Source organism: Haliotis rubra, unplaced genomic scaffold (assembly GCF_003918875.1).
Source record: "Haliotis rubra isolate DU_JTF1 unplaced genomic scaffold, ASM391887v1 Scf43, whole genome shotgun sequence".
Taxonomy (NCBI): domain Eukaryota; kingdom Metazoa; phylum Mollusca; class Gastropoda; order Lepetellida; family Haliotidae; genus Haliotis; species Haliotis rubra.
This window is the reverse complement of record NW_025767113.1, coordinates 273,385-292,546: the sequence shown is the minus strand read 5'-3', so window position 1 is coordinate 292,546 and position 19,162 is coordinate 273,385. Positions and strand designations below refer to the sequence as shown.

Below are 19,162 nucleotides of genomic sequence, written 5' to 3'. Positions count from 1 at the left end.
TTGAAGCATGCAGACTGTAAGAGTCCTTGTTCAGTTGAAGCATACAGACTGCCGTAGTCCTTGTTCAGTTGAAGCATACAAACTGTCATAGTGCTTGTTCAGTTGAAGCATACAGACTGTCGCAATCCTTGTTCATTTGAAGCATACAGACTGTCGTTGTCCTTGTTCAGTTGAAGCATACAGACTGTCGTTGTCCTTGTTCAGTTGAAGCACAAAGACTGTCATAGTTCTTGTTGAGTTGAAGCATACAGACTGTCGTTGTCCTTGTTCAGGTGAAGCATACAGACTGTCGTTGTCCTTGTTCAGTTGAAGCATACAGATTGTTGTTGTCCTTGCTCAGGTGAAGCATACAGACTGTCGTTGTCCTTGTTCAGGTGAAGCATACAGATTGTTGTTGTCCTTGTTCAGTTGAAGCCTACAGACTGTCGTTGTCCTTGTTCAGGTGAAGCATACAGACTGTTGTTGTCCTTGTTCAGTTGAAGCATACAGATTGTCGTTGTCGTTGTTCAGTTGAAGCATACAGACTGTCGTTGTCCTTGTTCAGGTGAAGCATACAGACTGTCGTTGTCCTTGTTCAGGTGAAGCATACAGACTGTCGTAGTCCTTGTTCAGTTAAAGCATACAGGCTGCTGTAGTCCTTGTTCAGTTGAAGCATACAGACTGTTCTAGACCTTGTTCAGTTAAAGCATACAGACTGTCGTAGTCCTTGTTCAGTTGAAGCATACAGACTGTCATAGTCCTTGTTCAGGTGAAGCATACAGACTGTCGTAGTCCTTGTTCAGTTGAAGCATACAGACTGTCGTATTCCTTGTTCAGTTGAAGCATACAGACTGTCGTAGTCCTTTTGGTCCATAGAAGCATACAGACTGTCGTAGTCCTTGTTCAGTTGAAGCATACAGACTGTCGTATTCCTTGTTCAGTTGAAGCATACAGACTGTCGTTGTCCTTGTTCAGTTGAAGCATACAGACTGTCGTAGTTCTTGTTCAGTTGAAGCATACAGACTGTCGTTGTCCTTATTCAGTTGAAGCATACAGACTGTCGTATTCCTTGTTGAGTTGAAGCATACAGACTGTCGTAGTCCTTGGTCCATAGAAGCATACAGACTGTCGTAGTCCTTGTTCAGTTGAAGCATACAGACTGTCGTTGTCCTTGTTCAGTTGAAGCATACAGACTGTCGTTGTCCTTGTTGAGTTGAAGCACAAAGACTGTCATAGTTCTTGTTGAGTTGAAGCATACAGACTGTCGTTGTCCTTGTTCAGGTGAAGCATACAGACTGTCGTAGTCCTTGTTCAGGTGAAGCATACAGATTGTTGTTGTCCTTGCTCAGGTGAAGCATACAGACTGTCGTTGTCCTTGTTCAGGTGAAGCATACAGATTGTTGTTGTCCTTGTTCAGTTGAAGCATACAGACTGTCGTTGTCCTTGTTCAGGTGAAGCATACAGACTGTTGTTGTCCTTGTTGAGTTGAAGCACAAAGACTGTCATAGTTCTTGTTGAGTTGAAGCATACAGACTGTCGTTGTCCTTGTTCAGGTGAAGCATGCAGACTGTGGTTGTCCTTGTTCAGGTGAAGCATACAGATTGTTGTTGTCCTTGCTCAGGTGAAGCATACAGACTGTCGTTGTCCTTGTTCAGGTGATGCATACAGATTGTTGTTGTGCTTGTTCAGTTGAAGCATACAGACTGTCGTTGTCCTTGGTCAGTTGAAGCATACAGACTGTTGTTGTCCTTGTTCAGTTGAAGCATACAGATTGTCGTTGTCGTTGTTCAGTTGAAGCATACAGACTGTCGTTGTCCTTGTTCAGTTGAAGCATACAGACTGTCGTAGTCCTTGTTCAGTTAAAGCATACAGGATGCTGTAGTCCTTGTTCAGTTGAAGCATACAGACTGTTCTAGACCATGTTCAGTTAAAGCATACAGGCTGCTGTAGTCCTTGTTCAGTTGAAGCATACAGACTGTCGTAGTCCTTGTTCAGTTGAAGCATACAGACTGTCGTAGTCCTTGTTCAGGTGAAGCATACAGACTGTCGTTGTCCTTGTTCAGTTGAAGCATACAGACTGTCGTAGTTCTTGGTCCATAGAAGCATACAGACTGTCGTAGTCCTTGTTCAGTTGAAGCATACAGACTGTCATAGTCTTTGTTCAGTTGAAGCATACAGACTGTCGTTGTCCTTGTTCAGTTGAAGCATACAGACTGTCGTTGTCCTTGTTCAGTTGAAGCATACAGACTGTCGTAGTTCTTGTTCAGTTGAAGCATACAGACTGTCGTTGTCCTTGTTCAGTTAAAGCATACAGACTGTCGTATTCCTTGTTGAGTTGAAGCATACAGACTGTCGTAGTCCTTGGTCCATAGAAGCATACAGACTGTCGTAGTCCTTGTTCAGTTGAAGCATACAGACTGTCGTATTCCTTGTTCAGTTGAAGCATACACACTGTCGTTGTCCTTGTTCAGTTGAAGCATACAAACTGTCATAGTGCTTGTTCAGTTGAAGCATACAGACGGTCGCAATCCTTGTTCATTTGAAGCATACAGACTGTCGTTGTCCTTGTTGAGTTGAAGCATGCAGACTGTAAGAGTCCTTGTTGAGTTGAAGCATACAGACTGCCGTAGTCCTTGTTCAGTTGAAGCATACAAACTGTCATAGTGCTTGTTCAGTTGAAGCATACAGACTGTCGCAATCCTTGTTCATTTGAAGCATACAGACTGTCGTTGTCCTTGTTCAGTTGAAGCATACAGACTGTCGTTGTCCTTGTTGAGTTGAAGCACAAAGACTGTCATAGTTCTTGTTGAGTTGAAGCATACAGACTGTCGTTGTCCTTGTTCAGGTGAAGCATACAGACTGTCGTTGTCCTTGTTCAGGTGAAGCATACAGATTGTTGTTGTCCTTGCTCAGGTGAAGCATACAGACTGTTGTTGTCCTTGTTCAGTTGAAGCATACAGATTGTCGTTGTCGTTGTTCAGTTGAAGCATACAGACTGTCGTTGTCCTTGTTCAGGTGAAGCATACAGACTGTCGTTGTCCTTGTTCAGGTGAAGCATACAGACTGTCGTAGTCCTTGTTCAGTTAAAGCATACAGGCTGCTGTAGTCCTTGTTCAGTTGAAGCATACAGACTGTTCTAGACCTTGTTCAGTTAAAGCATACAGACTGTCGTAGTCCTTGTTCAGTTGAAGCATACAGACTGTCATAGTCCTTGTTCAGGTGAAGCATACAGACTGTCGTAGTCCTTGTTCAGTTGAAGCATACAGACTGTCGTATTCCTTGTTCAGTTGAAGCATACAGACTGTCGTAGTCCTTGGTCCATAGAAGCATACAGACTGTCGTAGTCCTTGTTCAGTTGAAGCATACAGACTGTCGTATTCCTTGTTCAGTTGAAGCATACAGACTGTCGTTGTCCTTGTTCAGTTGAAGCATACAGACTGTCGTAGTTCTTGTTCAGTTGAAGCATACAGACTGTCGTTGTCCTTATTCAGTTGAAGCATACAGACTGTCGTATTCCTTGTTGAGTTGAAGCATACAGACTGTCGTAGTCCTTGGTCCATAGAAGCATACAGACTGTCGTTGTCCTTGTTCAGTTGAAGCATACAGACTGTCGTAGTCCTTGTTCAGTTGAAGCATAGAGACTGTCGTTGTCCTTGTTCAGTTGAAGCATACAAACTGTCATAGTGCTTGTTTAGTTGAAGCATACAGACTGTCGCAATCCTTGTTCATTTGAAGCATACAGACTGTCGTTGTCCTTGTTCAGTTGAAGCATACATACTGTATTTGTCCTTGTTGAGTTGAAGCACAAAGACTGTCATAGTTCTTGTTCAGTTGAAGCATACAGACTGTTCTAGAACTTGTTTAGTTGAAGCATGCAGGCTGTTGTAGTCCTTGTTCAGTTGAAGCATACAGACTGCCATAGGCCTTGTTCAGTTGAAGCATACAGACTGTCGTTGTCCTTGTTCAGTTGAAGCATACAGACTGTCGTAGTTCTTGTTCAGTTGAAGCATACAGACTGTCGTTGTCCTTGTTCAGGTGAAGCATACAGACTGTCGTTGTCCTTGTTCAGTTGAAGCATACAGACTGTCGTAGTCCTTGTTCAGTTGAAGCATAGAGACTGTCGTTGTCCTTGTTCAGTTGAAGCATACAAACTGTCATAGTGCTTGTTTAGTTGAAGCATACAGACTGTCGCAATCCTTGTTCATTTGAAGCATACAGACTGTCGTTGTCCTTGTTCAGTTGAAGCATACATACTGTATTTGTCCTTGTTGAGTTGAAGCACAAAGACTGTCATAGTTCTTGTTCAGTTGAAGCATACAGACTGTTCTAGAACTTGTTTAGTTGAAGCATGCAGGCTGTTGTAGTCCTTGTTCAGTTGAAGCATACAGACTGCCATAGGCCTTGTTCAGTTGAAGCATACAGACTGTCGTTGTCCTTGTTCAGTTGAAGCATACAGACTGTCGTAGTTCTTGTTCAGTTGAAGCATACAGACTGTCGTTGTCCTTGTTCAGGTGAAGCATACAGACTGTCGTTGTCCTTGTTCAGGTGAAGCATACAGACTGTCGTTGTCCTTGTTCAGGTGAAGCATACAGACTGTCGTAGTCCTTGTTCAGTTAAAGCATACAGGCTGCTGTAGTCCTTGTTCAGTTGAAGCATACAGACTGTTCTAGACCTTGTTCAGTTAAAGCATACAGACTGTCGTAGTCCTTGTTCAGTTGAAGCATACAGACTGTCATAGTCCTTGTTCAGGTGAAGCATACAGACTGTCGTAGTCCTTGTTCAGTTGAAGCATACAGACTGTCGTATTCCTTGTTCAGTTGAAGCATACAGACTGTCGTAGTCCTTGGTCCATAGAAGCATACAGACTGTCGTAGTCCTTGTTCAGTTGAAGCATACAGACTGTCGTATTCCTTGTTCAGTTGAAGCATGCAGACTGTCGTTGTCCTTGTTCAGTTGAAGCATACAGACTGTCGTAGTTCTTGTTCAGTTGAAGCATACAGACTGTCGTTGTCCTTATTCAGTTGAAGCATACAGACTGTCGTATTCCTTGTTGAGTTGAAGCATACAGACTGTCGTAGTCCTTGGTCCATAGAAGCATACAGACTGTCGTTGTCCTTGTTCAGTTGAAGCATACAGACTGTCGTATTCCTTGTTCAGTTGAAGCATACAGACTGTCGTTGTCCTTGTTCAGTTGAAGCATACAAACTGTCATAGTGCTTGTTTAGTTGAAGCATACAGACTGTCGCAATCCTTGTTCATTTGAAGCATACAGACTGTCGTTGTCCTTGTTCAGTTGAAGCATACATACTGTATTTGTCCTTGTTGAGTTGAAGCACAAAGACTGTCATAGTTCTTGTTCAGTTGAAGCATACAGACTGTTCTAGAACTTGTTTAGTTGAAGCATGCAGGCTGTTGTAGTCCTTGTTCAGTTGAAGCATACAGACTGCCATAGGCCTTGTTCAGTTGAAGCATACAGACTGTCGTTGTCCTTGTTCAGTTGAAGCATACAGACTGTCGTAGTTCTTGTTCAGTTGAAGCATACAGACTGTCGTTGTCCTTGTTCAGGTGAAGCATACAGACTGTCGTTGTCCTTGTTCAGTTGAAGCATACAGACTGTCGTAGTTCTTGTTCAGTTGAAGCATACAGAATGTCGTATTCCTTGTTCAGTTGAAGCATACAGACTGTCGTTGTCCTTGTTCAGTTGAAGCATACAGACTGTCGTAGTTCTTGTTCAGTTGAAGCATACAGACTGTCGTAGTCCTTGTTCAGGTGAAGCATACAGACTGTCGTTGTCCTTGTTCAGTTGAAGCATACAGACTGTCGTTGTCCTTGTTCAGTTGAAGCCTACAGAATGTCGTATTCCTTGTTCATTTGAAGCATACAGACTGTCGTTGTCCTTGTTCAGTTGAAGCATACAGATTGTTGTATTCCTTGTTCAGTTGAAGCATACAGGCTGTTGTAGTCCTTGTTCAGTTGAAGCATACAGACTGGCGTTGTCCTTGTTCAGTTGAAGCATGCAGACTGTCATAGTCCTTGTTCAGTTAAAACTTTGAAAACATCTTTATTTGGAATGTGTTTTTTCTCGAACGCTTCTTTAAGTACGTTCCATGATATTAATTGCTGGTTTATTCTACATGAAATTTTAACCCATAAATCCCCGGTGCAATGTTTTGGTTAGATAAGGGTTGCCTAGCGACACAAGATAACGCATGGTTCCAGGGAGAGTGATGAAGTGTTACTAACAGTTTTTCTTCCAGTGGAAGGTGACTACCAGGGATTGATGTTCGACCTCTTAGTTTGTCCTGAGGATGGGAATGGGTGAGCGATGTAGAGGATGGGTGAGCGATGTAGAGGATGGGTGAGCGATGTAGAGGATGGGTGAGCGATGTAGAGGATGGGTGAGTGATGTAGAGGATGGGTGAGCGATGTAGAGGATGTGAGGATGGGTGAGCGATGTAGAGGATGGGTGAGCGATGTAGAGGATGGGTGAGCGATGTAGAGGATGGGTGAGCGATGTAGAGGATGGGTGAGCGATGTAGAGGATGGGTGAGCGATGTAGAGGATGGGTGAGCGATGTAGAGGATGGGTGAGCGATGTAGATGGTGAGCGATGATGGGTGAGCGATGTAGAGGATGGGTGAGCGATGTAGAGGATGGGTGAGCGATGTAGAGGATGGTTGTGTAAGGATGGGTGGGTGAGCGATGTAGAGAGGGATGGGTGAGCGATGTAGAGGATGGTGAGCGATGTAGAGGATGGGTGAGCGATGTAGAGGATGGGTGAGCGATGTAGAGGGATGGGTGAGCGATGGAGGATGGGTGAGCGATGTAGAGGATGGGTGAGCGATGTAGAGAGGATGGGTGAGCGATGTAGAGGATGGGATGAGCGATGTAGAGGATGGGTGAGCGATGTAGAGGATGGGTGAGCGATGTAGAGGATGGGTGAGCGATGTAGAGGATGGGTGAGGAGGATGCAGAGGATGGGTGAGCTGATGTAGAGGATGGGTGAGGCGATGTAGAGGATGGGTGAGCGATGAGAGGATGGGTGAGCGATATGAGAGCGATGTGAGGATGGGGATGAGCGCGATGTAGAGGATGGGTGAGCGATGTAGAGGATGAGCTGATGTAGAGGATGGTGAGCGATGTAGAGGATGGGTGAGCGATGTAGAGGATGGGTGAGCGATGTAGAGGATGGGTGAGCGATGTAGAGGATGGGTGAGCGATGTAGAGGATGGGTGAACGATGTAGAGGATGGGTGAGCGATGTAGAGGATGGGTGAGCGATTTAGAGGATGGGTGAGCGATGTAGAGGATGGGTGAGCGATGTAGAGGATGGCTGAGTGATGTAGAGGATGGGTGCGTGAAGAAGAGGATGGGTGAGTGATAGAAGCTCTGGGAAGCAGTGGACACAACTGACTGACGTCACAAATTAGTGGAGGCTCTGGGGAACGGTGGACACAACTGACTGACGTCACAGACAACTGTAGTGGACACAACTGACGTCACTGTGTAGTGGTCTCGGGAGGAGTGGACACAACTGACTGACGTGACTGTGTAGTGGTCTGGGGAGCAGTGGAGACAGTTGACTGACGTCACTGTGTAGTGGTCTGGGGAGCAGTGGACACAACTGACTGATGTCACTGTGTAGTGGTCTGGGGAGCAGTGGAGACAGTTGACTGATGTCACTGTGTAGTGGTCTGGGGAGCAGTGGACACAACTGACTGACGTGACCGTGTAGTGGTCTGGGGAGCAGTGGACACAACTGACTGACGTGACTGTGTAGTGGTCTCGGGAGCAGTGGACACAGGTGACTGACGTGACTGTGTAGTGGTCTGGTTAGCAGTGGACACAGGTGACTGACGTAACTGTGTAGTGGTCTGGGGAGCAGTGGACACAACTGACTGACGTGACTGTGTAGTGGTCTGGGGAGCAGTGGACACAGGTGACTGACGTGACTGTGTAGTGGTCTGGCGAGCAGTGGACACAACTGACTGACGTGACTGTGTAGTGGTCTGGGCAGTAAGAGGACACAACTGACTGACGTGACTGTGTAGTGGTCTGGGGAGCAGTGGACACAGGTGACTGACGTGACTGTGTAGTGGTCTGGGGAGGAGTGGACACAGGTGACTGACGTGACTGTGTAGTGGTCTGGGGAGGAGTGGACACAGGTGACTGACGTGACTGTGTAGTGGCCTGGTTAGCAGTGGACACAGGTGACTGACGTGACCGTGTAGTGGTCTGGGGAGCAGTGGAAACAGGTGACTGACGTGACTGTGTAGTGGTCTGGGGAGCAGTGGACACAACTGACTGACGTGACTGTGTAGTGGTCTGGTTAGCAGTGGACACAGGTGACGTGACTGTGTAGTGGTATGGGGAGCAGTGGACACAGGTGACTGACGTGACCGTGTAGTAGTCTGGGGAACAGTGGACACAGGTGACTGACGTGACTGTGTAGTGGTCTGGGGAGCAGTGGACACAGGTGACTGACGTGACTGTGTAGTAGTCTGGGGAACAGTGGACACAGGTGACTGACGTGACTGTGTAGTGGTCTGGGGAGCAGTGGACACAGGTGACTGACGTCACTGTGTAGTCGTCTGGGAACAGTGGACACAGGTGACTGACGTGACTGTGTAGTGGTCTGGGGAGCAGTGGACACAGGTGACTGACGTCACTGTGTAGTGGCCTGGTTAGCAGTGGACACATGTGACTGACGTGACTGTGTAGTGGTCTGGGGAGCAGTGGACACAGGTGACTGACGTGACTGTGTAGTGGTCTGGTTAGCAGTGGACACAGGTGACTGACGTCACAATGTAGTAGTCTGGGGAGCAGTGGACACATCTGACTGGCGTCAGAGACGACTGACTGAGTAGTGGACACAACTGACGTCACTGCATAGGGGAGTATGTTGGATTACGTACGTACTGGCAACGATGAGACTGTTTCATGTAAGTATCAGACCAAGCTGAGATAGTACAAGTGTTAGGGACATTCAAGGTACAGACGGTCTCGGCTTAGAGGTCTTGTGGCACTAATAGGCCAACACACAACAATGCATTCACAGTGCTGCCACCGTCAACTCTCACTCACTCACTCACTCACTCACTCTCACTCTCACTCTCACTCTCACTCTTACTCTCTCGCTCTCACTCACTCACTCACTCACTCACTCACTCACTCACTCACTCACTCGCTCGCTCACTCACTCACTCACTCACTCTCTCACTCTCACTCTCACTCTCTCACTCACTCACTCTCACTCTCACTCTCGCTCTCACTCTCTCTCTCACTCTCTCTCTCCTCACTCACTCACTCTCACTCTCTCTCTCTCACTCCTCTCTCACTCTGACTCTCTCTCACTCTCTCTCTCCTCTCCTCACTCACTCACTCTCTCACTCTCATCCTCATTCTCTCTCTCACTCACTTTCTCTTTCTCTCTCACTCTGTCTCTGTCTGTTTCTCTCTATGTGTCTCTCTCTGTGTCTCTCAGTCTGTGTCTCTCTCTCTCACTCTCTCAGTCTCTCTCTGTGTGTCTCTCTCTGTCTCTCTCTGACAGTCATTCTCTCTCTGTGTCACTCTCTCTCTCTCCTCTCTCTCTCTGTCACTCTCTCTCTGTCTCTCTCTCTCTCTCTCTGGAATATGGCAAATGTTTTGTCGAAGCCATTATCTCTAACAACTCAACACACCACAATGCATTCGCCACACTACCATGCGGCTACCTTGCTAGCACGTGGTCAGACCACTGCGGCGTTGACAGCTATGGGTTACACATCCGCTGATACATACCATTTTGAGCTTCCCTTGTTTAGGCAGGTTTGCAATGCTGATGTGGTCGACATATACAGGCACGTGTCAGACGCGCTATTGTTCCCAGGTCTTGCATTGTGTATGTTGGTACAAATGCTGTTGACATTTTCTGAACTCAGTTAATAAAGGTTTTTCCTAGCTACACAATCGTTGTATAGTCGAGGAAACAAAACAATGTAATACTTAATATTTAGGCTTAAAGTGCTTGGGTCTGAGAACCAGTAGCACCGACCACCACACGTCTGTAACCGGGAGGCAGGGATATCATGGGGAAGCCAGAATATATCAGAGGACAATAGAGAACAGAACGCTGGGGATGACATCAGAGGATAAGATGATAGAAAGGAGGAGAGATGAGAAGAACATTTGGGAAAGGTATCAGAGGATAAGATGATAGAAAGCAGGAGAGAGGAGAAGAACATTTAGGAGAGATATCAAAGGATAAGATGATAGAAAGCAGGAGAGATGAGAAGAACATTTGGGAGAGGTATCAGAGGATAAGGTGATAGAAAGAAGGAGAGATGAGAAGAACATTTGGGAGAGGTATCAGAGGATAAGGTGATAGAAAGAAGGAGAGATGAGAAGAATATTTGGGAGAGATTTCAAAGGATAAGATGATAGAAAGCAGGAGAGATGAGAAGAACATTTGGGAGAGGTATCAGAGGATAAGGTGATAGAAAGAAGGAGAGATGAGAAGAACATTTGGGAGAGATTTCAAAGGATAAGATGATAGAAAGCAGGAGAGATGAGAAGAACATTTGGGAGAGGTATCAGAGGATAAGGTGATAGAAAGAAGGAGAGAGATGAGAAGAACATTTGGGAGAGATTTCAAAGGATAAGATGATAGAAAGCAGGAGAGATGAGAAGAACATTTGGGAGAGGTATCAGAGGATAAGGTGATAGAAAGAAGGAGATGAGAGAAGAACATTTGGGAGAGATTTCAAAGGATAAGATGATAGAAAGCGGAGAGATGAGAAGAACATTTGGGAGAGGTATCAGAGGATAAGGTGATAGAAAGAAGGAGAGATGAGAAGAACATTTGGGAGAGATTTCAAAGGATAAGATGATAGAAAGCAGGAGAGATGAGAAGAACATTTGGGAGAGGTATCAGAGGATAAGGTGATAGAAAGGAGGAGAGATGAGAAGAACATTTGGGAGAGATTTCAAAGGATAAGATGATAGAAAGCAGGAGAGATGAGAAGAACATTTGGGAGAGGTATCAGAGGATAAGGTGATAGAAAGGAGGAGAGATGAGAAAAACATTTTGGAGAGGTATCAGAGGATGAGATGATAGAAAGGAGGAGAGATGAGAAGAACATTTGGGAGAGATATCAAAGGATAAGATGATAGAAAGCAGGAGAGATGAGAAGAACATTTGGGAGAGGTATCAGAGGATAAGGTGATAGAAAGAAGGAGAGATGAGAAGAACATTTGGGAGAGATATCAAAGGATAAGATGATAGAAAGCAGGAGAGATGAGAAGAACATTTGGGAGAGGTATCAGAGGATAAGGTGATAGAAAGCAGGAGAGATGAGAAGAACATTTGGGAGAGATATCAGACGATAACATTATAGAAAGGAGGAGAGATGAGAAGAACATTTGGGAGAGGTATCAGAGGATAAGATGATAGAAAGCAGGAGAGATGAGAAGAACATTTGGGAGAGGTATCAGAGGATAAGATGATAGAAAGCAGGAGAGATGAGAAGAACATTTGGGAGAGGTATCAGAGGATAAGATGATAGAAAGCAGGAGAGATGAGAAGAACATTTGGGAGAGGTATCAGATGATAAGATGATAGAAAGGACGAGAGATGAGAAGAACATTTGGGAGAGGTATCAGAGGATAAGGTGACAGAAAGGAGGAGAGATGAGAAGAACATTTGGGAGAGGTATCAGAGGATAAGGTGATAGAAAGAAGGAGAGATGAGAAGAATATTTGGGAGAGATTTCAAAGGATAAGATGATAGAAAGCAGGAGAGATGAGAAGAACATTTGGGAGAGGTATCAGAGGATAAGGTGATAGAAAGCAGGAGAGATGAGAAGAACATTTGGGAGAGATTTCAAAGGACAAGATGACAGAAAGCAGGAGAGAATAGAAGAACATTTGGGAGAGGTAATCAGAGGATAAGGTGATAGAAAGGAGGAGAGATGAGAAGAACATTTGGGAGAGATTTCAAAGGATAAGATGATAGAAAGCAGGAGAGATGAGAAGAACATTTGAGAGGTATCAGAGGATAAAGGTGATAGGAAAGAAGGAGAGCTGAGAAGAAACATTTGGGAGAGATTTCAAAGGATAAGATGATAGAAAGCAGGAGAGATGAGAAGAACATTTGGGAGAGGTACTCAGAGGATAGCAAGGTGATAGAAAGGAGGAGAGATGAGAAGAACATTTGGGAGAGATTTCAAATGGATAAGACGATAGAAACAGGAGATGAGAAGAACATCTTGGGAGATAATCAGATGGACAAGACGACAGAAGAGGAGGATGAGAAGAACATCTGGGGAGAGATCCCATGACAAGACAGAGACAGGAGATGAGAAGAACATCTTGAGACAGGCAATCAGATGACAAGGTGATAGAAAGGAGAGACGAGAACTTGGGACAGAGATCAGATGACAAGGACAGGAAAGGAGGAGAGACGAGAAGAACTCCCCAGAGAGGCATCAGAGGACAAGACGACAGAAAGAATGAGAGAAGAAGAACAGCAGAGACAGAGGACAAGGAGAGACAGAGAAGAACACGGACAAGATGACAAGACGAGACAGAGAAGAGGACAAGGAGGACAGACGAGAAGACAGAGGAGAGAGAGACGAACAGAGAGACAGAGACTGAGGACAGAACAAGAGGAGAATCAGAGGACAAGAAACGACAGAGAGAGGAACACACAAGGACAGAGACGACAGAGACGAGAAGAACAAGGACAGGAACTGAGGACAGAGGTGAGACAGAACACAGAGAACACCACGACAGGAGAGAGGACAAAGAACACGAGGAGAGACAGAAGACAGAGACCAGAGACACTGTGAGGACAGACGACCAGGAGAGACGAGAAGAACACACTGAGGACCAAGACAGGAGAGAGACACGGAGACACTGAGACAGACCAAGGAGAGACACAAGAAGACAGAGGCACAGACGACAAGACGAGAGAGAGAGAAGAACAGGACTGGGGAGAGACAGAGAGGACAAGAGACAGGAAGGAGAGAGGAGAGACACAGAAGAGACAGAGAATCAGACAAGACAGACAGGAGAGACGAGAAGAACACGGAGAGGCAATCAGAGGAACAGACAGAGAAGGAGAAGAGGACACAGAGAGACACAGACAAGGAAAGACACAGAGAGACAAGGAGAGAGGAGACAGAGAGACGGAGAGGACAGAGACAGAGACAGACAGAAGAAGAGAGACACAAGAACACAAGAGACAAGACAGCAGAGAGGAGGAGAGAGAGACGACGGACAAGGAGAGACGAGAAGAACAGAGACACTGAGGACAAGACAGAGAGGAGGAGAGACAGAGACAGAGACCAGAGGACAAGACGAGAGAGACGAGAAGAACACGGGACCAGATGACAAGACAGACGAGAGACGACCAGAGAATCAGAGGACAAGACGACAGAGAGAAGAAGAGAGAGGACAAGAGACAGAGAGACGAGAACACCAGAGGACAGAGGACAGGAAAAGGAGGAGAAGACAGACAGACCGAGGAGAAAGGACTGGAGGACGAGACAGAAGGAGACACAGAGGACAGGAGACAGAAAGGAGGAGAGACAGAGGACAGAGACGACAGAGAAAGGAGAGACGAGAAGAACACAGAGAGACACAGAGACAAGGTGACAGGAAAGACAGGAGAGAAGAGAAGAACACAGACAGAGACAAGGACAGGACAAGAGAGACAGAAGGAGAGAGGACAAGAGGACAGGAGGAGAGACAGGAGAGGACACAGAGAGAGACACAGAGAGACAAGGAGACAGGAAAAGAGAGGAAGAAGACAGAGACAGACAGAGGAGAAGACAGAGGAGAGAGGAGAGGACAGAAAGGACAAGAAGAGAGACAAGAGACAGAACAAGGAGAGATGAGAGAAGAACACAGAGGGAGGGAAAGAAGGAGAGATGAGAAGAACATTTGGGAAGACACAGACGACAAGACAGATGAAAGAAGGAGAGACAGAGAAGAACATTTGGAGAGAGAATGAGAGACAAGGACACAGAAGGAGAGATGAGAAGAACACAGAGAGAGGACACAGAGGACAAGATAGATAGAAAGGAGAGAGATGAGAAGAGAGAGAGAATCAGAGGACAGGACAGAGAAGCAGAAAGGAGAAGATGAGAAGAAGGAGAATGGAGGAGACAGGATAGAAAGGAGAGATGAGAGGAAGACTTGAGAATCAGAGGAGAGGACAGGAGAGACGAAGACAGAAAGAAGGAGAGATGAGAGGAATATTTGGAGAGGCACAGAGGAAGATGATAGAAAGAGACAGAGAAGAAGTATGAGAGGATAAGATGATAGACAGAGGATAGAGAGATGAGGAAGAACAGATGAGGTGGACAGAGGACAGAGACAGGAAATGGAAGGAGAGATGAGGAAGAACATTTGGGGAGAGATCAGATGGAAGGAGAGGATGATAGAAAGGAGGGAGAGATGAGAAGAACATTTGGAGAGAGGTACAAGATGAGGAAAAGAGAGATGAAGAAAGGAGGGACAGATGAGAAGAATGATGGATGAGAAACAGAGATGAAGAAATAGGAAAGGAGAGATGATGACAGAATGGAGAGGGAGAGAAGATAAGAGGAAAAGGAGAGATGAGATAGAAATAAGGGGAGAGATGGAGAAGAAGATAGGAAAGGAGAGAGGTGAAATATTTGGGAAGGAGAACAGAGGATGAGGTGGAAAGAAGGAGAGATGAAGAACATTTGAGGAAGGTAAGAGAGGACAGATGATAGAAAGGGAGGAGAGATGAGAAGAACATGGGAGAGAGGACAGATGGATATGGATGAGGAAAGAGGAGAGATGAGAAGAACATTTAGAGAGATTAGAGGGATAAGATGATAGAAAGAGAGATGAGAAGAACATGGAGAGGGACAGAGGATAGACAGGAAAGAAGAGATGAGAAGAACATGGAGAGGTAATGGAGGATAAGGAAAAGGAGAGATGGAAGAACATGGGGGAGAGGTAACAGAGGGGAAGATGATAGAAAGGAGGAAGAGATGAGAAGAAATGATGGAAGGAGAGGGATGGATGGAGATGAAGAAGATGGAAGGAGAGATGAGAGAAAGTGAGAGAAGAAGGATGGAAAGAAGAGGATGGAGAGATGGAAAGAAGGAGAGATGAGAAGAATAATGGACAGAATAAAGGATGGCGGACTGATAGAGTAAGTGAAGAGCCAAAGAAGACACATTTGGACATGAGAATGGAGGATAAGGTGGATGAAAGGAGCGAACTTGCTTTATGAATGATTGGAAGACAAAGGATTAAAGATGATAGAAAGGAGGAGAGATGAGGAAGAACATTTGATGAGGTATCAAGAGGATAAGATGATAGAAAAGCAGAGATGAGAAGAACATTTGGGAGAGGTATCAGAGGATAAGATGATAGAAAGAAGGAGAGATGAGAAGAACATTTGGGAGAGGGGTATCAGAGGATAAGATGATAGGCAGGAGAGATGAGAAGAACATTTGGGGAGAGGCATCAGAGGATAAAGATGATAGAAAGGAGGAGAGATGAGAGAAAAACATTTGGGAGAGGTAATCAGAGGATAAGATGATAGAAAGCAGGAGAGATGAGAAGAACATTTGGGAGAGGATATCAGAGGATGAGATGATAGAAAGCAGGAGATGAGGAAGAATATTTGGGAGAGATATCAGAGGATAAGATGATAGAAAGAAGGAGAGATGAGAAGAACATTTGGGAGAGGTATCAATGAATAAGATGATGGACTGACTGAGTATGACTTAACGCCGTTTTAGGAGCAATATGACAGCAATATCAATGGCGGGGACACGAGAAATGGAGCTTCACAAATTGTACCCATGTGGGGGAATCAAAACCGGGTCTTGGCGTGACGAGCGAACGCTTTAACCTAATTGGTAGGCTACCCCACCGCCCCTCAAGATGATAGAAAGGAGGAGAGATGGAGAAGAAATATTTGGGAGAGGTATCAGAGGATAAAAGATGATAGCAGAGATGATGAAGAACATTTGGGAGAGGTATCAGAGGATAAGATGATAGAAAGAAGGAGAGATGAGAAGAACATTTGGGAGGTATCAGAAGGATAAGATGATAAAAGCAGGAGAGATGAGAAGAACATTTGGGAGAGGTATCAGATGATAAGATGATAGAAAGGAGGAGAGATGAGAAGAACATTTGGGAGAGGTATCAGAGGATAAGATGATAGAAAGCAGGAGAGATGAGAAGAATATTTGGGAGAGATATCAGAGGATAAGATGATAGAAAGGAGGAGAGATGAGAAGAACATTTGGGAGAGGTATCAGTGAATAAGATGATAGACTGACTGAGTATGACTTAACGCCGTTTTTAGCAATATGACAGCAATATCACGGCGGGGGACACGAGAAATGTGCTTCACAAATTGTACCCATGTGGGGAATCAAACCCGGGTCTTCGGCGTGACGAGCGAACGCTTTAACCACCAGGCTACCCCACCGCCCCCAAGATGATAGAAAGGAGGAGAGATGAGAAGAACACTGGGGAGAGGTATCAGAGGATAAGATGATAGAAAGGAGGAGAGATGAGAAGCACATTTGGGAGAGGTATCAGAGGGTAAGATGATAGAAAGAGGGAGAGATGAGAAGAATATTTGGGGAGAGGTATCAGAGGGTAAGATGATAGAAAGAGGGAGAGATGAGAAGAACATTTGGGGAGAGACAAGGTGAACTGGGAAAATGGAACTGAGGAGAAGACTTTGAGAGATATCAGAGGATAGATGGAGGATAGAGAGGAAGAGGGGTGAGAATGACAGTAGGGCAGATATGAGAGAGGACATTAGGATATCTGCGGACAGGGGACTATCAGAGAATCCTTCCCTTTCAGTCAGATATCTCCATGATCGTGCTATAATTAAACTGCAGTTTTTCCTTAGGTTACACCTCGGGTCGGCGGGTGTGTGTTTATGTATCAGTGTTGACTTCTCGGGGGTGGCGGCCTGGAATAACCACTGTCGATGTCGGCTACAACAGATGGTGTGGGTGGGGAGTCTGCCGAGGCTTGCCATACAACCTACACAAGCAGCCTGGAACCCAGTCCTTCACTGATAGTGATGTGTGATGATGATATCACAATCTTCCATCGGAGTCCAGTCAAGTAGCAGTCAGGGCCCTGTTCCTGAGGTACCTCATACTTTAACACAGACTTACGACTGTCTAGAACGATCGCTTTGAGGAACGGGGTCCAGGACCTCACCGCAAGCTAAAGATCGTTTGGGAGAAATAGCATTCTCTTGACAATATTAACACAGAGAACTTACATAATTGTGTCAGCAAAGATTCCTCCAATGCGGTAAAATTCGGCCTCTAATCGGTGATACATTTCACCGTTTACCCGTCATGTGTCAGTTGTGACCTGACGTTACTGAACATGCCCACTTTTAATTGAATAGTTTATACTACACGCGAGTGTCCATCAGATACCGTTATCATATCATCCACCGCTTGTTAACAGCTCCCTTTAACGGGATTAAATGTGCATTATCTATGAACTTGCCAAGCAACGCTTTCAACTCACAGCTTGTCTGGGTCTGTGGCCCCTATGATTTAGAAAATGATGACGGAGTGAGTCCCTGGTTGGGACCGTGAAATTCACTGGATTCGAGGCATCAAAAACTGTCATTACCTGAAGTCATCATCATATGACGTTGAACCACTCCGGTGCTTTTCAGTATTGTTGACAGCAGTACTCATGTTATTAGTGTGTCTCCGTGTGAGGTGTATTTTCAGTATTGTTGACAGCAGTACTCATGTTATTAGTGTGTCTCCGTGTGAGGTGTATTTTCAGTATTGTTGACAGCAGTACTTGTGTTATTAGTGTGTCTCTGTGTGAGGTGTATTTTCAGTATTGTTGACAGCAGTACTCGTGTTATTAGTGTGTCTCGTGTGAGGTGTATTTTCAGTATTGTTGACAGCAGTACTTGTGTTTATTAGTGTGTCTCCGTGTGAGGTGTATTTTCAGTATTGTTGACAGCAGTACTTTGTGTTATTAGTGTGTGTCCGTGTGTGAGGTGTATTTTCAGTATTGTTGACAGCAGTACTCGTGTTATTAGTGTGTCTCTGTGTGAGGTGTATTTTCAGTATTGTTGACAGTAGTACTCGTGTTATTAGTGTGTCTCCGTGTGAGGTGTATTTTCAGTATTGTTGACAGCAGTACTCGTGTTATTAGTGTGTCTCTGTGTGAGGTGTATTTTCAGCAAACAAGACTTTACAATGATTTTACTGGGCAGGATAATTGCAACATGGATCGGTATGAACATTTGAGAATGTGTTGTACAGAGATATGATTGATCGATCTATCTATCTATCTATCTATCTATCTATCTATCTATCTATCTATCTATCTATCTATCTATCTATCTATCTATCTATCTATCTATCTATCTATCTATCTATCTATCTATCTATCTATCTATCTATATCATCTGTTTTACACAACCGGTAACCGTGATGTAATGTTGCATGATAGGTGTTTGCCTGTCTCCTATACAAGATTCCTGATTACTCTTTAACTCCAAAACATCTAAACTATGCTAACTTCCACACGTCCGATTACATCAAATAGGAATATATTTCCAGCAAGTAACATTTTGTGTGTATAATTTAGAAGTTATCAATGAGCACTCCTAGTGACGAGGAACACAATGACTTCGTGATGTCAGAGACCATGGTCTCTGGTGATGTGTCCTTCTCTGGAACGATGCGCGTCCTGGGAAACACACATGCCTGGCCTACACCAGAAGACAAGAAGATATCTGCATGTTCAGATTGTGTTCCTTTATTTCCTACTGATGTTGACGGACTGATTCCAAGCATGTGATCACCGGCACCACCATGTATCTGGCAGTCGGATAATGAAGGCACTCACGACCCCGAGATCCACACACCTGCTGGGCCGCTCCTGTTGAATGTTCCACCACACTTGATAATATCGTTTAGGATTTCAGAGTCAAAAGTTCATTTGTACGTGAATCATGATTACACTGCATTCTATTGGAGGAGTTGTGTAGATATTCAAAGTGCCATTGTTAATTCGACAAATTCTGAATGGTATTGTCTAGTCGTGATTCAGTCACCTATTGTGTAGGTAACCCTGAAACAACAGGGCGAACATCCTCGATAATCTCCAGGGTATACGTAATGATAACTCTCCACTTGACCTGGA

General features: G+C 45.0%; 2 protein-coding genes across 2 annotated transcripts in view; both read left to right on the top strand.

Annotated features, from left to right (window-relative positions):
* The window catches only part of LOC124289019 (orexin receptor type 2-like), a 38,293-nt gene that overhangs the window by 8,281 nt on the left and 10,850 nt on the right, over positions 1–19,162 (top strand). The window lies entirely within an intron of this gene.
* LOC124288923 (octapeptide-repeat protein T2-like) lies at positions 12,391–14,104 on the top strand. The gene is made up of 4 exons (XM_046725514.1): positions 12,391–12,717; positions 12,881–13,207; positions 13,372–13,608; positions 13,937–14,104. Exons 1-4 carry the CDS (start codon positions 12,391–12,393, stop codon positions 14,102–14,104), a joined length of 1,059 nt encoding a protein of 352 aa, XP_046581470.1.